General features: G+C 46.6%; 1 protein-coding gene across 2 annotated transcripts in view; it reads left to right on the forward strand.

Moving 5' to 3' along the window:
• The window catches only part of STX2 (syntaxin 2), a 336,184-nt gene that overhangs the window by 103,255 nt on the left and 215,076 nt on the right, over positions 1-17,853 (forward strand). For both annotated transcript variants that reach the window (XM_086942665.1, XM_086942666.1), the window contains exon 2: positions 5,277-5,351. In XM_086942665.1, coding sequence (XP_086798791.1) covers positions 5,277-5,351 — 75 coding nt within the window. The remainder of the gene's footprint in view (positions 1-5,276; positions 5,352-17,853) is intronic.

Here is a 17,853-nt window from a genome sequence, read left to right on the forward strand (position 1 = left end):
ATGACATCCACATCCACCATGACATCCACATCCACCACCACATCCACCACCACAACAACCCCATCCACCACCACCGCATCCACCACCACCACCACCGCATCCACCACCGCATCCACCACCACCACCACCACCACCGCATCCACCACCACCGCATCCACCATCACCACATCCAACACCACCGCATCCACCATCACCACATCCAACACCACCGCATCCACCATCACCACATCCAACACCACCGCATCCACCATCAACACCACATCCACCATCACATCCACCATCACATCCACCATCACATCCACCATCACATCCACCACCACATCCACCACCACATCCACCACCACATCCACCGCCACATCCACCGCCACATCCACCGCCACATCCACCGCCACATCCACCGCCACATCCACCACCACCACATCCACCACATCCACCACAACCACCACCACATTCACCACCACCACCACATTCACCACCACCACCACATTCACCACTTCCACCGCATCCACCACTTCCACCGCATCCACCACCACCACCACATTCACCACCACCACCACATTCACCACCACCACCACATTCACCACCACCACCACATTCACCACCACCACCACATTCACCACCACCACCACATTCACCACCACATCCACCACATCATCCACCACCACCACACCCACCACCACCACACCCACCACCATCACTTCCGCCACATCCACCACCACCACATCCGCCACCACATCCACCACAACCACCACATCCACCACCACCACCACATCCACCACCACCACATCCACCACCACCACATCCACCACCACCACATCCACCACCACATCCACCACCACATCCACCACCACATCCACCACCACATCCACCACCACATCCACCAACACATCCACCAACACATCCACCACTTCTACCGCATCCACCACCACCACATCCACCACCACCGCATCCACCACCACCGCATCCACCACCACCACCACATTCACCACCACCAAATCCATCACCGCATCCACCACCACCACATCCACCACCTCATCCACCACCGCATCCACCACCACCACACCCACCACCATCACTTCCACCACCACATCCACCACCACCACATCCACCACAACCACATCCACCACAACCACATCCACCACCACCACATCCACCACCACCACATCCACCACCACCACATCCACCACATCACCACCACATCCACCACATCACCACCACATCCACCACCTCCACCACCACCACATCCACCACCACCACCACATCCACCACCACTACCACATCGACCACCACCACCACATCGATATCCACCAACACCACCACCACATCCACCACCATCACCACCACATCCACCACATCCACCACCACATCCACCACCACCATATCCCCCACACCCACCACCACCACCACATCTACATGTGTGTGGCTCTGTGTGTGTGTGTAGGTGCAAATGCAATGTTCTTGGATTGTCGTCACAATAAAATACACTGAACATAATCTTCACAAAATTTATTTACAAACGTTTAAGCTATTGCCAATATAAATTACAATAACTTTTATTTAAGTATTAATTATTTACAAAAATAAAAGCCATTGTTATTTGTAATATTAATACATCTAAGTCACGTAAATACAACACACATTGCATTACAAATGCTATAGGTGTCACATTTGCAAAAGTTAAAACTATTGACATTGTAACTGACAAAGCTATTAATTTTGCTACTTTCAAAACCAACACATAAATAAAAAAAGTGTCATTTACAATACCAATAGCTCAAACTTTCCTAATGCGAGACCTATTGCATTTCCAATGCTTGTTTCTTGATAGCAATAACTGTTCCTCGGTGATCACTTCACTCTCTTATAGGCAACTCTTCAAAAGTCACTTTTCAATCATTGTCTCAATTAAATGCTCAATATTGTGGGTCGAATAATTCTAGCATGAGGCATATTTGCTAATTTTGAGCATTTTATAGTTGTTGTGGGTTTCCCAAATAACAACGTTTTTGTGCTTTAGTGCACCCCATGCACTGCTCTTTTGGGTCCTTTCACCCACTGTATTGATTTGTAAGCTTCACACACAAACACTGTTTCTGGTGTTCATCACTAACACCTCATATCTGAGCTTTGCCACACAACTCATTCTGCATATCTGACTATACCTATCTTCTTTGAGCATCTCATGTGTGTGTCTCATAGCAGGCGCTTTTACACTGGTGCCGCATCTCTCTTCCACTCACTGTTCATCTCATTTTTGTAAGCATCTCATTCAAGGCTAATTCTCATTGCAAATTTATCTCATAGGGTTTCTTATATTTTTATGCAAAATAATGCAGTTTGAGTGCACTCTACACTCATACCATCAATCTGCAGTAATGCTTCTCATAGATTAGACAACAAAAATGTGTGTATTGTGTTGTATACTTTGCGATGCATTAAGCGTTTCTCCACCCTTCAGCCACAGGAATGCAGGCGATTAATGAGCTTTCTATATATGAGAGATATAGCCTTCTCAGGCAGATCGCCGTCTGATATCCTGCCCTCCAGCGGCGAGGACAATGAAGTGTCTTTTACTAATGTTCTGGTGGTCGGTCGGCCACAGGTCACCCCACCCCCCCTAGCCCGAAGTAGGGCGGGGTTGAAAAGCTTGAAGCCCTTCCGGTTGGCCCCTCTTTGTAACCAGATGAGTTTCAGATTAGTGAGGATGTTGGGCTGGGAAGATCTAAGGTGTCTGGGCTGGCAGTGCGTTTTTTCCCCTTCCTATAAGTGGTTAGATGACTACACATACTCTTGTGAAGGGTATAGCCCTTTTAGGGTTCCGGGTTGGCGTGTAACTGGTGTTGTTCGCCTCTGATGTTCCAGGACTTGCCCTAATATGGATCTGCAAACTGGACCGGATACAAGCCCTTCGTTGTCGTCTTAGTGGTAATGATAGTAGAGGTCGTAGGCTACGGTGATGCACTAACTTAGCCTTCAACAGTCCCCGAGCAACGCAATCATTGAATGTCCACCCCTGTGTTTTATGTTGATAAAAACACAAACAGCCCTTGATTCTACACACTTAGAAATGTCATACTTCGTGGGTGATCTTCTGTAGATCTGAAGGGCAGTTTGGAAGGTTGAAGGAAGACTTGAGTACTGTTTCTGCTTTGGGTGTTAGTGCTCAGATCAGCGCCCCCCCTGCCCCTTCGGTTTCTGACCCTTGCTGTTCTAGACCTGGACCTCAGCTGGATGTTGGGGGTCAGAAAGTGTGGTGAGCCTGGCACCAATCTCAGTGCGGCTCCCTCTCAACCATCAGCTCCTTTGGCCACTCCAGCCTTCGAGACATTGTTGAACTTGTGGTTTCCAGTGACGTGCAGGTAAGTTTGAGAGGTGTCTACTCTAGAGCGGGTGAGGAGACAAGCGGGCTTCAATGAACACCCCTGTGATAGGTATTCTATCGATCGTGAACCACCAACCACCAACACATCCACCAACATGTGGTGCCAATACTCCACATGTGACAAGCTTGGCGGGAGAGAGTAAGTTGTTAAGTTTCACATTTTGGTTGTGCTTGTTGCATGATACAAAAGTAAGTTTTAATTGCAGAAAAACAGTGAGGGGGAAAAAATTGGTGACCGATTAGTACTTTTGGGAGATCTTTTTCGTTGAATAAATGAATCTCTTGTAAGACACATAAAACGAGCACTGACTACCTCTGTCTGCTTTGAGCACGAGGCACCTATAACTTGCATGATAGAAAAAGACATATGGCAGCTGCGGAATGCCTTCTGCATGGCTGCTGTCGAGTAAGATGGCGCACGATACGGACTACTTGGACATTGTGTTCCTGAGATGAGGTTGACTGCTGTCGGAACAGTGTCCGTGTGTGATCCTGGGCTCACCACCGAACTCCCCTCTTCCTAGGTGCCTAATATCTACTTAACAATAAAGTAATAGAGAAGCATATGACCCCTTACCGTTAATTGCTGCATAAAAGTTGAGCACTGGTGTGCACCTGGTAGCATGAAGAGCACTAAACACCTGCCTGCATTGAGAGAGGGCATCAGGGATCCTCTGTTCAGCTGCAACGGTTGATGTGTTTCTGTCCTGTTGTATAGCCTGCTGTATCCATGATTTGCTCATTATAGAATTTCCCACTCTGTGATTCCTTTTTCCTTCCCAGTGCCTGTTCTGCTCCTGATACCACTAGTCCCCCCCCCCCCCCCCCTCCCCCTGGAAGTATCCTCACTTTCATGGCCCATGCAATGACCGGGCAGGAGAGACTGAACTTTGCAGCGATTACGCTGAGAGGGGCAGGCCCATGCCTCAAATGGGACTGGGGAGTAGGGCACGCCAGGGATTGGCTGGCTTGTGGGATATGTAAATGTGCATGGAAGAAAGACTAAAATGACTTGTCAAGAAATACTACACAGTTTACTACACAGTTGATTCCAGATTCTTACTTCAAGTATGAGCTGCAAGTATTCACCCAGTGTCGAATTCACTCCCTGTGCCAAGATATGCTGTGGTTTGTAGCTACGGTTGTCGGGAAATGTTAATTTTGAATATTGCTAGTCTTTTTGATGACCCATGAACCTTCAAAATGTAGTAACATGTTTCACTCCCTCTGGTAATTAATATTTAACTCTGTGATCTCCATACGCATAGTTACATGCTCGAATGCCTTTCAGATGTACCTGTCTAGTAAAATATCTTAATCTCTACGACCATTAGAGCTATATAAACCGGTCTGAGCCCCCCTCTGAATCCTCTTCATGTGGTGAAATGTATAAACTCCATGTAAGCCCTGCTTGTTTCATTGGCGTGTTTCAATCTCTCGGAATCCAGCACAGGTAGTGAAATATTAGAATCACCCAGAAACGTTTACTTTCTTCTGAACCATGCACATGGAGTGAAATATTAATTACGAAGTGAAAACTACATGTGTAGTAAAATGTGTGAATCCCTGTGAACCCTGCACATGGAGAGAAATGTTAGAATCACTGAGTACATTTTTTGAATGCCTCTGAATCCTACCTATGTATTGCAGAATATGAACATGTCTGAATACCTGTAATGAAATGTTTGCATCTCAGTGGAACGAACACGTGAAGTGAAGGGTTTCACCCCCCTGACCTTTGCACCTGCAGTGAAATGTTCAGATCCCCGAGGAGCGAATACGTAATGAAATGTTAGTCTGAAAGTAAGCCTGGTTCTGCATGTATCTGTGTGCATAGAAACCTTTGTATGAACTTTTCGTTCTGACGTCACTGAAACATCTCTTTTCTTTTCAGTCTAAAGAAGTTGAGGAAGATGGAGTCACTGTCATTGTTGAAAAAGACCATTTTATGGATGACTTTTTCCAGCAGGTGAGAAATATGAACATCAATGGTGTATTCCTTTAAAAATGGCAGACTGGGAGATGGCATAGTGGGGGTGTTGGCTTCACCCACTTAAATTGTAATTGTGTTCTATCTGTAACATCTAAATCCTCTGGTGCCCAAGCCTCCTCCTTGCTGTTTAATGTGTGATCCTTATAATGTGTGGACCAGGTGTGGGTAATATGTAGCTTCTGTAGTTCATGTTTCTTGTTTCTCACTCGCCTGTTGCAGAATTGTGTGATTTTTGTTTTTGACCAGATGGTGAGTTGGGCTCTGCTGCGAGGGAGTTTGTTTTCCATCACTGCCTCCTTCTGTTGTTTCTCTTCCACCTTGGGTTGGGAGCAGACGCAATACACGGGTGTTGTTTTTAATTTTATCTATTGTTGGACTTTTGTATTTTGATCGCAGTTTAAACTTGGTCTTCTAATTTCAGCAAGTGTCGTTTCCTTTGGGTTCAGGTAGCCTGGGAGGTTACAAAGCTGGTGTTACTGCTCTGGCAACAGCATTTGGGAAAGGACTTTTTTGAAGAAACTGAGTAATCACTGTTGCACTTTTCTTTCTGTGTTTCTGCTTTTATTATTAACACTTATCCAGTTTCTTGGTGCGTTTTATAGTGCTTGTTTTGCATTGGTAGCAGAGTAAGAGTTTTTCAAGTGAAGCAAACCCTGAGTCGATTCACTCATCTGCTGCTGTTAATAGGGCAAAGACAGTTGCGGCCCTTGAGGTATGTCTTCGAAGACCACTGACTCTTATCAGAGCAGCCACCTAGACATTAGGCCACCCTGGCCCTCAGAATACTTGCCTGAGCTCTCCCTCAATCCCTGATGTCTCTGTGCTGCTTGAAGCTCGCAGCGCTGAGGGTGTGTTTGTGTATATATGTTTATTATAATACGCTGGTGGCTAATTCCCAAGTCTAGTTATTAGGTCAGCATTTCCATAGGAAAGGCATTTTTTGTTTAACTTTTAGCGTCATGTGAGAAATCAAAGTACATCCAATTTGGGCTCTTCATTGCAAGTTTCATGCATATCCGTCGTCCCCGGCATTGAAATAAAAATCAAAAAAGGATTTTTATTGTGAGATTTGTGAATTAGATGTTGGGTTTGCGTTTCCTGGACTTTCCCTGGTTTCCTTGGACCCGCTTGGTACTCAGGCTATGCAAATCCTGAATATGATGCATACATCGTACAGAAACATGAACAAATAAAGTATTTAGAGCACTAATGCTGTGCATGACCAGTGGGAGCTCATGGAAACCAGCTGCATGCGGCGGGGTGCAAGCGAGGCTGGTCGCAGCCCACGCCCTACGGTCATCCTCCTGCAGAGGATGGCTGTAGGATGTGCGCAGAAGGAGTTGTCCATCCACGGAGGGTATTGGGCAGGCCAGGCCATCTGACCATGCCCTGCAACCAACTGCACTGCACATGGACAAAGGCCATTTGCATTAAAGGTTGGCAGCTAACAAAGAGTTGGGTACCTTCCACCAACACCAGCTACACACAGCCAAATGCCTTGCACTGCATGAGTCGCTGCCTGCAGAGAGTTGATTGCAGAGTCTAGAAGTAGGCGAGCCCATGCGCTCGACCTTGCTGCAGAGACCCAAAGTCTGTGTGCTGCGGGGATTGTTTTGTTGCAGGGATTCCGTGCTCATACAGAACTGTGCATAGAGGCTTGGAACGTCAGTGAATTAGGGTGTGCCAAAACTCACCTTAGTACCCAAAAATCCCCTACCAGACTAGCTACAGTGTCTCATTGGTTATCACAAACTCCCAATGCTTAGACAAACCAGAACATGGACTTAGTACACCTCAGGTAACGTGGAACACATGAACACTCTTTCGTTATACAATCATTTCAATCCAGAACAAGGAGTAAAAGAGGACACATGCATATTTGAAATGTTTATTCACTAATGCAGTGTTCTCAAACGCAGTATCTTAGCTAATACAAGCAAACGTATTGTAAGAAACAAAGTAATCAGCATAGTCACTAGTCCATAGAACACAAATGGTGAAAGCATGGTATTATGCTAAAATGAATAGGGTTTAACAAAACCTAATTCTCACCCTCCCTAGCTAGTATATTATGTTATATCTAAGAAGGTCTCTTTGGGTTTTAGCAGGGCGGCCCCATACCTCAAGGTCCTAGTGGTAAGGGATCACATCATCTCTCTGCATGCGAAGCACGATCAAGTGTGTTTGTATGCTCATGTGCAAAGCAATATAAAACGCGCCTAAAGCCAGAACTTGGCCGCAGCTGCATGTATGTTATATCTAGGAACGTGCGAAGATCAGTGCTCACAACAACCACTGTGTTGAGATATCCTTGAAGGTTTCTGCACTCACTGTACAGACAGAGCTCGCCAAACAAGACTGATATCAGAGTAACAACATATTATTCTCGCATGAATCAAAAACATTCTACTAGGCTCAAAGCTAAAGCAACAGCTATGTGTTGTGTGCAAAAGCAGCAGAAAGGTAAAATGGTGTTTAAATTCCTAAAAAGCTCATGCTAACTTAACACAGCATACAGGCAATATATATCTATATGACACCCTCCCTTGATCCGAGCACGGATAAGATAAGAGAAGATAAGATAAGGGACTCAATTTTGAAATACAGAGTTCAATAAAGTAATCAGTTCAAATTCGATTAGGTGAGGAAAATATTTTAGTCCGCCCAAAAATCCAAAATCTCACCAGCATGACAATGTTATGTCCACTGTTATTAAAGCCAATAGGTCTGATATAAAAAATTGTCCATCATAATTTCGAAAAAATTTTTTTTTTAAGAGAGCAAAGAAAAAAAAAACTTCATAACAAAGGCCTCAATAGGAGTCGGCCTAAAACGGAGTATGCAAAATATGCAGCAACAGCCTCCAAAAGGAAGTCACTGTTATCATCCGAAAATAACTCGCCCATCCAATTCAATAGTGAGAAAGAACATACATTCTCTTCAATTACCGGAGCCTCTAGTACCATCAGAGGACAACTCGGTGGGTTTTCAATGAAGCTGTGTGCCAAGAAATCTTGCGCCGCTGCGAATATATTCCAACGACCCAGAACTCCATGCATCGCTGCAAAGGCCATAATCCCTCCGTCAGAACAAAGCAATTCATGAGTAACTAAGGGACTCATGAGGTGATTAAAATCCACTTCAGGAGACACCAAATTGCAGACACACAAATCCAGGGCCCAGTCGAAATCGCAGCTCAGGCAATGAAAGACAGGCTGGACACAGGTGAAATAGGAAAATCGAAACGATAATCCATATGCTGCACTTAAGGTGGCGAGTGGCAGTGCACCATAGTATTCAAGCATCCTGTTGCGAAACAGTGCTAACTGCGACTGCTCGTAAGCGAACACAGGACGGGCATCCATTTTGAATAAAACAAAATAGCACCAAAAAGCCAGCAGCCAGCGCCAGTAACACGGGAAATCCACCAAATAGGCTGGAAAAGATCGAATGGAAGAAAGCAGGAATGACTCCAAATATCTTTTGGAAAGAAGTCACTAGACCACTGCTCACTACCTTAAAAAAATGAGCCAGCCCCGAAGTGGAGGATATGTTAAAGATTGTATGAATCAGCTCCCCGAAATGTAAAGGCAGGTCAGTGTTTAATAAAGCATGCACTTCTGTGCGGGTGTTAGCTACATGAAGGACAAATGTTTCACGAGCACATGTCAGGGCAACTTCTTTTTGTAATACAACAACAGGTGGAACCGTAAGTAGACGATTTTTAACGGGGTCCAGTGTACGTGTCCGAGAGACGACCAACAAAGCAATGTACAAAGTTCCCCAGGTGGGGTGGTGGAAAGCCAGAGTATGCCGAGTGGAGCGTGGAAAGAAAAGCCAAAGAAGGGGAATTTCCCTTGTTGGAACTAAAACCCTCACACACCTAGCAAGCTATATGTCATGCTTCATCAAATGGGTTCTGCTCCTCGTCAGACTGGCGCTGCAATGTCTGACGGGCACCCGTAAAGGGGCTCTTTATCGGAGATCTTTTGTTCCAGCCATATGGTGCATGCGGGTGAGAGGGAAGGAAAAAGGGTGTAGTCGTGAGAAAGTGGTGAATTAAAAAAGGTGGGTCAGTCCACAATAAGTTTTATTGGCGTGGCTGATGCCCTTGATTAAAATGGTGTGAGGGGAGATATGTGCTTAAGGTAGTACAAAGCAAAAACCTACCACCCCCTAATCAGGTCAACATGTTTCTTGCCCGGATGGCAATTCGTCAGGACCTATGTGAAACGTACTACACAGTGAAAATGGATGTTCATACAAACTTAAGCCTTAAGGTCGTACAAGGACAGGCAAATAGGTCCTGCTGAGCTGGGGTGACCTAAAAGAAAGTGCATAACAAAGGAATAATTGTAGTTCTGTATTTGTTATGTTACAGGAACAAAACGCTCAAACACACTCGTGGGTGTAAAGGGACAATGACTACAACAATATTTACAGGTGTATCCCCATTAGGAATACAGTGGGTTGCAATGCAGGGTTAAAAAGTGTTAAGGGTTGTAGGTATTTTGCTTTGTACTACCTTAAGCACACATCTCCCCTCCCACCATTTTAATCAAGGGCGTCAGCCACGCCAATAAAACTTATTGTGGACTGACCCACCTTTTTTTTTTTTTTTTTAAATTTTTGAAAACCTTTATTGTGCATGAAAAATGAGACAAATACGGGCCTACAACCGTCAGCCGGCCACGACACTTTTAAGCACAGGAGCAGGCATTACGGTTCCCCAGCGCCATCAGGCAATACAGCTACAATTAACAGCAGTTACACTGAACGGACTCATGCCGCCAGGGAGAAGGAGCATTGAAGGTTAAAAATTTTTAAAAGTTTTTTTGTCTAAAGATAAATCAATGAAGAATAAAATCAAGGAGAACTGAGTCCGTACATTAACTTCACAACATGGGCAGGCAGCATCAAGAAAAACCAACAGTAGTGAAGACCACCCCGTCAACTTGGTAATATTGCACGAATCAACAGAGGAAACAGATCGCATTTACGTACCACCCACAGCGCTACCCACTTCCTACTAAACCCCTGTCACAGACCCAGAACAGAAAAAGAGAAAATTATAAAAGAGATCATACATAGGCACCATAGAAACTAACAAAAATGAAATGTAACCCCCCACCCTACACACATGCAGAGGCTACGGCCTGCCCCCCCCCAGCAGAGTGTCTGTCGCCCCAAAAACCCGAAATTTAGGAAGAAAAGAAAGTAGAGAGAGAGAAAGGAAAGAAGAGGCAAAGAAAAACATTCACCAGTGATATAGGGAGCAAGGAAAGAAACTGTCCCAGATCTCCCACTAGAGAAGGTGGGGAGGAGCCAACACAATAACAGATCTCCCGGACACCCAGCCATTAGCAGTTCCTACGCCATTGGAATCAAAAAAGTCAAAGGCCGTAAAATCAAAGGGGGTACAAAAACAGGTACACCCAGGACGTGGAATGAACCCATGAGTCACCACCCCATGTGTAAAATAGACAACAGGATATGAGCAGCTCCATCTCACAGTCGAAGGTGCCAGGATAGACAAAAAGAGCAAAATAAATGTGAGGAGCTGTAGCGTAGATACGCGCCAAAAAGGCGCCGCAATTCTAGACCCCATCAGATAGGCCAGTACAAGTTGACACCCGGAGCCCCCTAGCTCTATGTAAGTCGCAAGTGACCACTACACCATGGTACCCGCCCGGAGCCCGCCCCAGTTGGAACAAAGACTAAGATGGCCGCCCCAGGCAATGCAAGGACAAAGAAAAGTAAAATGGACGCCACCCTTCACAAGCAACCCCCCTGTCCCAATGAACGTTGTTGGCAAGTCAGGCACCCAAGAGAATGCAACAGAGCCGACGGCTCACTAGGTACCAGGATAGCCAGATGTAGCGCCGACTATGCCGTAAACAAGATTGCAATGTCACAAAGGATGCTTTGAGAGCGAGAGCTAAGCAATATCTAAGAACATCAAACCAGCTGGAAAAAACATGTTGCACTCTGCGTGTGATCCATACATTCCCTCCACATAGCGTTCTGAACCCAACCCCCATCAGGTAAGAGAGCAACACAGCAGAGAAACTGCCTAACCCTGGCCCGATCTCGGACGCCCTTCAGTACACCACCCTCTACGAGTGTCGACCCCCTCTACAACAAAGGAACAAGATGGAGGCAAAGAAGAAAGGGAAGGCTCACAAGTATAAAATGGACGGCGCCACAAACACAATAATGCATCGTAAGTGCTCCAATCCGAATCCCCGCCAGCCCTTCAGTCCCGGTCACAATACACAGTTTATCAGCCTTGGCCAGAGCGCGACAGTCCCCCCAGACTCGGCGTCCGAGGGGGGCCAGATCCATATAGTACCTGAAAGCAAAATGGCCACCATCGATGAAGAAGAGGAAGGTAGGGACAAAATGGACGTCCATAATCAGTAGCCGAGTAGCAGGCAATCAGAAAAAGTACCCCCAAACACCAAATTCGAAATCCAGTCCATAGCTGGAGGGAGGGTACTCGGGAGGCGTCGGGCGCAGGGGGACACATTTGTAGCAACAGCGAAGGTCGGGAGTACAACGTCAGCCCCAGAAACAAAGTCTCAAGTTCCGTAGAAGACTGCAACAATGTATCCCCAACAAAGCCACCGAACTGCCCTGTGCTGGAATCGCAGCCTCGGGAAACAATCTCCTCCTCACCTTCAGCAGCCGGCTCTTCAATCTCCCCTGTTACAACTGAAAGGGTCGAATCCATACCGTGCCAAGGATCAGCCACACAAACCCGCTTCAACTGTTGCGCTGCTTCGTCTATCCGATCCCCAAGCTGACCGGAGAGTGATCGCCATTCCGCCCTAAGCTCGACGAGCGCAGCAACGATGTCCCGGCAGGTCAGCTCCTTCTGAGCGCGAGGCTGTCTCTCTGCGCGCGGTGGGGGTTGCAATGGAGCTGCCAGTTCGCCGTCGAGCAGGGAGACGATATCAGGGGGCGAGATAACCTTCGCCACTGTGGAAGGGGCAGCCGCCATTTCGGTCGTCCAGGGGGGTTGCACACCAGGAAGTAAGCTAACTCAGCCCAGGGAGCTTAGGGTCCAGTCGTGTGGATCAAGCGGTTCAGGGGTGCTGCGCCGAGGAAACACTACCACCTCGCAGCGAGCCGGGGACAAGCCATGGGGCGACCCGCCCAATGGCCGCCGCAGGTCAGCCTCAGCGTCGGCCAGGGGAACGAGAACTGCACCAAACACTGCTCCCCAACACGTCGGCCACCCGAAACGGGGCTCTCGGGTGCAGCGCTGAAATTCCGTCCCAAACCCCCTGTGACCGCCCCAAGAAACAGGGAAAACCACGCTCCCAGGGTTCCAGCTGGCGGCGGCCGTCCTGAGGGACCGCGGTGGCAGGGAGCGGCGCCGGTCTCGGAGCGCGGGTGTGGAGACCGATACCCGACACGGCGCTATCTCCGGGAATCCGGCAGGCAGGGACTCCGGAGGAACACCCAGAGCATCAGTGCGGTCGCGGCTTTCATTCCGCAGCGGCTCAAGCACGGATTCGTGAACAGGATGTGGGTGCAGAACGCACAAGCTTGCGGAGCCGGGAATCGAGCGTCCGCTCAGGTCGCCATCTTGGCTCCTCCCCCGTCAAGGCTATTTTTAATTCCCTGTCACACCTCGACCCATCTTTTTTAATTCACCACTTTCTCATGACATCTACCTTGCTAGGTGTGTGAGGGTTTTAGTTCCAACAAGGGAAATTCCTCTTCTTTGGCTTTTCTTTCCTTCTCTTTGCACGCTCCACTCTGCATACTCTGGCTTTCCACCACCCCACCTGGGGAACTTTTATACATTGCTTTGTTGCCAACTTCTTTTTGTGACAATAAGGCTTTTATTCTGCTCATCTTATTGAACTCTGACTTCAAGGTCGGAATCCTCGGCCAGATGGAAACATCCAGGTTCCCATGTGTGGGTGGATACAACACATTTTTACAGCAAACCACACGCTCACTGACTGTTACAACATAAGCTATGCCTTTCAATAACCCACAGCAATCTTCATTATTTAAAAGCAAATAACTACTGTTTGCTAATAAAGTAAAAGTCAGGACAATAGCGGGCCTTTTAAAACACACGCTAAATTAGGCCGTTCCTGATTACAAGAGCCATGCAATTGTATGTGTCTACACATTAATGAATGATCTGGCGTTTTCGTGGCACTCCTCTCCTTTTAGATAAACTTCCTTTCCGTCCCTAAGGCATCTGTAAGTGAAAGGGAGTGACCAGGCTTCATGTAAATAGGAGCTACCAAGAGGCTCGTACCGACCAATGGCAAAATATTTCATGCAATTTTGTAAACTGGAAAAGGGCAAATGGCAAAGTTATTAACCCGTGGATAAGCAGTTCAGTTCAGTTTTTTAACGTCTTTATTTCGAAGTTCTTCTTCATAAAAGACAGGCATATAAAATACATACACAAAACACACAACTAATATGTACAGATTTATACAGACAATTAAAATATTCCTTCAAGAATCTTGTTTAAAAAACAATTAGATTGCATAGAAAGACGTTAGTGTCAATGTTAATACAGATATAAGTGGTCTATTTAGGAATGCTTCCCGGAAAAAATAGTTTAACAGATTAGACACTTAGCTATTAGCACTTCGTAGTTACATATAATATAAATTAAAAAGAGACATATGCCCAATCTATAGGAGCCTATACCTGGTCTAAGAACATACTACATGAAACCACATTACTGACTGGGGTAAAATATAAACTAGACCCTTAATAACAGCTATTCAACCATTGCAGTATTAATAGGGTATGTCGTGTCTATGGGGGGCTGAAGGGCTAATATCACCCCTTTCTAGCAAACAATTGTATACTGCTGTAGATCTTAATAAGGGGATGTGTGGGGTACACGGATAAAAATCATACAAATCCCAGATGGAGATGGGACCGTCACCTTCATGGGGCTGTGAGGATCGTAGGTAGGGGACGATGTTCCTATTCCTAAATTTAACAAGGATTAGGTCCCCCGGAATGTCCTTGGCTAGTGACCCTAACCAGCCCACCCTTCTAACACTCAGGATACCACCATCCATATTTGGTGGCAGGGGTCTATTTTTATCTAGCCAGAAAATGACCTTGTACAAAAGGTCCTGGTATCTCTCGGGTTTCCTGTGAGCGGGAGCTGGAACTCCCGAAAGAACTAGCACAAAGGGGGCGGCTTCTGGAGGTAGGTCTATATGTGCAGTTCTGTTATGCTCTGCTCTAATAGCAGAGTAATTTGTTAACAAAGGAATGGGGGCAACTTTAGTGACCGGTGGGGGTTGGCTCTTGGGAGGCCGTCTATCAATCTGGACCTTTTTTGTATTAACCAAAGGTTTGTGCGCGGTTTTAATAGCAGTTGGAGGTAACTTGCTTGGAGCTGGAACATTTTGTGTTGTATCAAAAGGCACTTCAGGTACAGATCGTGGAATAGAGCAATTGGGTGTTGTCATCTTTATAACAGGTAAAGAGTTGGCTTTTATGGCGGACTCTATACTTGTCAGCCTATCCCCTAAGGCGGAAATTTGTTCTAGCAGGGGTGCTATTACAGAATTTAACAAATGTTCTAGCTGGGGCAGTAGTTGCAATTGCAGCGATGGTACTTTGGCATCCAAATTTTCACTGACCCCCCTGGGTGTGATGGAGTTTATAACAGGCGATGGGGGATCAATACAGCGTTTTTGTATTTTAGGTTGGAGATCGCAATCAATTGCCCCTTCATGTTTCCTTTTCATACTTTGGCCCAGCGATAGAGCAGTTGCCTCGATGATATCCTTATTGGGTAATAGGGAAAGTTCACATGGTCTGTCAGGGGGAGTGTTAATACTAGGGCCTTTTATGGGGGAGGGGTATGTCACTGGAACAAAGTTAGTCCCGCACAGTGCATTTAGTTCCTCCCAATAGGGCAAGTTTGGCAGATTAACAGGGGTTTGTGACGGGGATAGCAGTTGACGACGATCATCAATAACCATTTCACAAATAGTGGTAGGTGATGCATAGCTCAGAATAAGTTTTTCCATTCTCTGGCTGTAGTATAGAAAGTTCGTATGCCCCCTTATGTATCACTGTTAATAAAGTATATTCAATTAATTGTGACAGTGAAGGGGAAGCCTAGAAGTCCATAAATAGTCTTGTGGGTAGTATGCAGTACTATACCTTCTTGGAGCCAAGAGATGTGGCCCGTCCCGTCCTCCTCGTGCCTCTGAGGGCCACAGAGGGCCCGCCCTTTGCCCGGGCTTTGCCCGGCGTCCGCGACGCGGAGGGAGCTTCCTCAATTTGAGCGCCTCCGGGCGCGCTGTTCCTGTGGCTGTGTGGGCGGGACCGGAAGTTCGCCCAAGGCTTGCTGGGAGCTGTAGTTCCCCCCAACTGCGGCCGTGGGGCTGGAAACTACGGCGGCAGGGGGAACGAGCAGCGTCAGGGCCCCAGCAGCAGGTAAGGGAAAATACGTGAGCCTGCTCCCCTCCTCAGCCCGATGTCAGAAGAAATGGCCCCCGCTCCTCTGTGGGAGCTTCCTCAATTTGAGCGCCTCCGGGCGCGCTGTTCCTGTGGCTGTGTGGGCGGGACCGGAAGTTCGCCCAAGGCTTGCTGGGAGCTGTAGTTCCCCCCAACTGCGGCCGTGGGGCTGGAAACTACGGCGGCAGGGGGAACGAGCAGCGTCAGGGCCCCAGCAGCAGGTAAGGGAAAATACGTGAGCCTGCTCCCCTCCTCAGCCCGATGTCAGAAGAAATGGCCCCCGCTCCTCTGTGGGAGCTTCCTCAATTTGAGCGCCTCCGGGCGCGCTGTTCCTGTGGCTGTGTGGGCGGGACCGGAAGTTCGCCCAAGGCTTGCTGGGAGCTGTAGTTCCCCCCAACTGCGGCCGTGGGGCTGGAAACTACGGCGGCAGGGGGAACAAGCAGCGTCAGGGCCCCAGCAGCAGGTAAGGGAAAATATGTGAGCCTGCTCCCCTCCTCAGCCCGATGTCAGAAGAAATGGATAAGCCACGTAGCAGCAGTGGCCTCTGCCACCGAAAAGGGCAAAGACTCCAATCGTTCAATGTGTAACATGGAAAAAGAAGCATCTCTCATTGAAAGCAAACGTTGTTTCTCAGTCAAATTAAAAGGGCAAATAGAGATGAGACATTTAATGTAATTCCAAGGCACTTTTCCGTTTTTCAGTGTCTGCAGGGTCCATGCAAATTACATAATAGAACGCAATTGATTTTGACCATGGTACAAAACAGACACTTCATCCTGTACAATTTCAACAACAGATGACACAATATTATCCAACGTGTAAATGCGGGAGGAAAGTGTGTTAATGCTGTTATCCACTACTGCAAGCACTTTTTCTAAATTGGCTTGATCAATAGCCCTAAGGCGGGTAGCCGCTTCAATCTGTGATGTTTTCCAAAGTTCATTATAATCGGCATATATCCATCTCCTAGATCTACCTCTAGCCGGGCCTTTTATGAAATCATTCAAATCAACCTCGTCAGTCAGTTTAGACAAATGCAGTTTGACTGACGCCAATGTAGAGTGTTTGAGCCAATTCTGACACAATTTGCCTACTGAATAAGTGGTTACAGAATGGTCACTCTCAAAACGGGGATCTACTCTGACCTGTCTAAAACCCTCAGCGAGACCCAAAAAACGATGTTGGCACGAATCTGCACTTCTGTGCCACATCAACCAACCCTTGGGATCCAAACTGGATATGTTAAAGGATGAATTTAGCAATAAGGTTTGCAACTCTCTAATCGAAAATTTTGTTGAATTTTCCCAACCCGAATATTCTTCCAAATCGGGGAAGAAAGGAGCATTCAATTTTTTAGAAGTAGCCAATCCAAAGCATGTTGTCTGTGAGATGGTAGAATTCAAAAACAACATATGATTTGGGATGAGACATGCACGGTGCAAAGCCTCAGTGCCTTGTACCTGCCAACTTTTAGAACCCCAAACGGATTTAAGGTCAATAGTTTCCTTCCACAACTCGTAGCCACCAACAGCTAGCTGGTCTAGAAAGACTTCAAATACAATAACTTAGTATCGGTAAGTCTAACTTTGGACATTGATTTATCTGTCATTTTAAAATAAAGTCAGTAAAATAAAGTCAGTAAAATAAGTGTACTTTTTCAAAAATGTATTCGAGCTGCCTCTAAAAGGAGCTGGGCAATGTTCCCTCTGGGTATAATTCACAGTACCTCTCCTAGAATTAGTTTTATTTAGGTAGTGATTGCCAACATGTTGGAAGCAAAATAAATCACCATAATTAGCAGATTCTAAAAATAAATCCTCCGCATCAAAGGCAGCATAATATTTCAAATCAGCAAACAAAGCCTCTACGGCCTGAACGTCCCAATCATCAGAACGTATGTTTTGTTGAACCACATCCCCCATGTTAACTCTAAGCACATTAGGAACATTAATAACTTCAGTCGGGCCATGGATTTGAAATTTAACTGCATCCCAGACTATTCCATCCA

The sequence above is a fragment of the Lissotriton vulgaris genome, chromosome 11, assembly GCF_964263255.1.
Source record: "Lissotriton vulgaris chromosome 11, aLisVul1.2, whole genome shotgun sequence".
NCBI lineage: Eukaryota > Metazoa > Chordata > Amphibia > Caudata > Salamandridae > Lissotriton > Lissotriton vulgaris.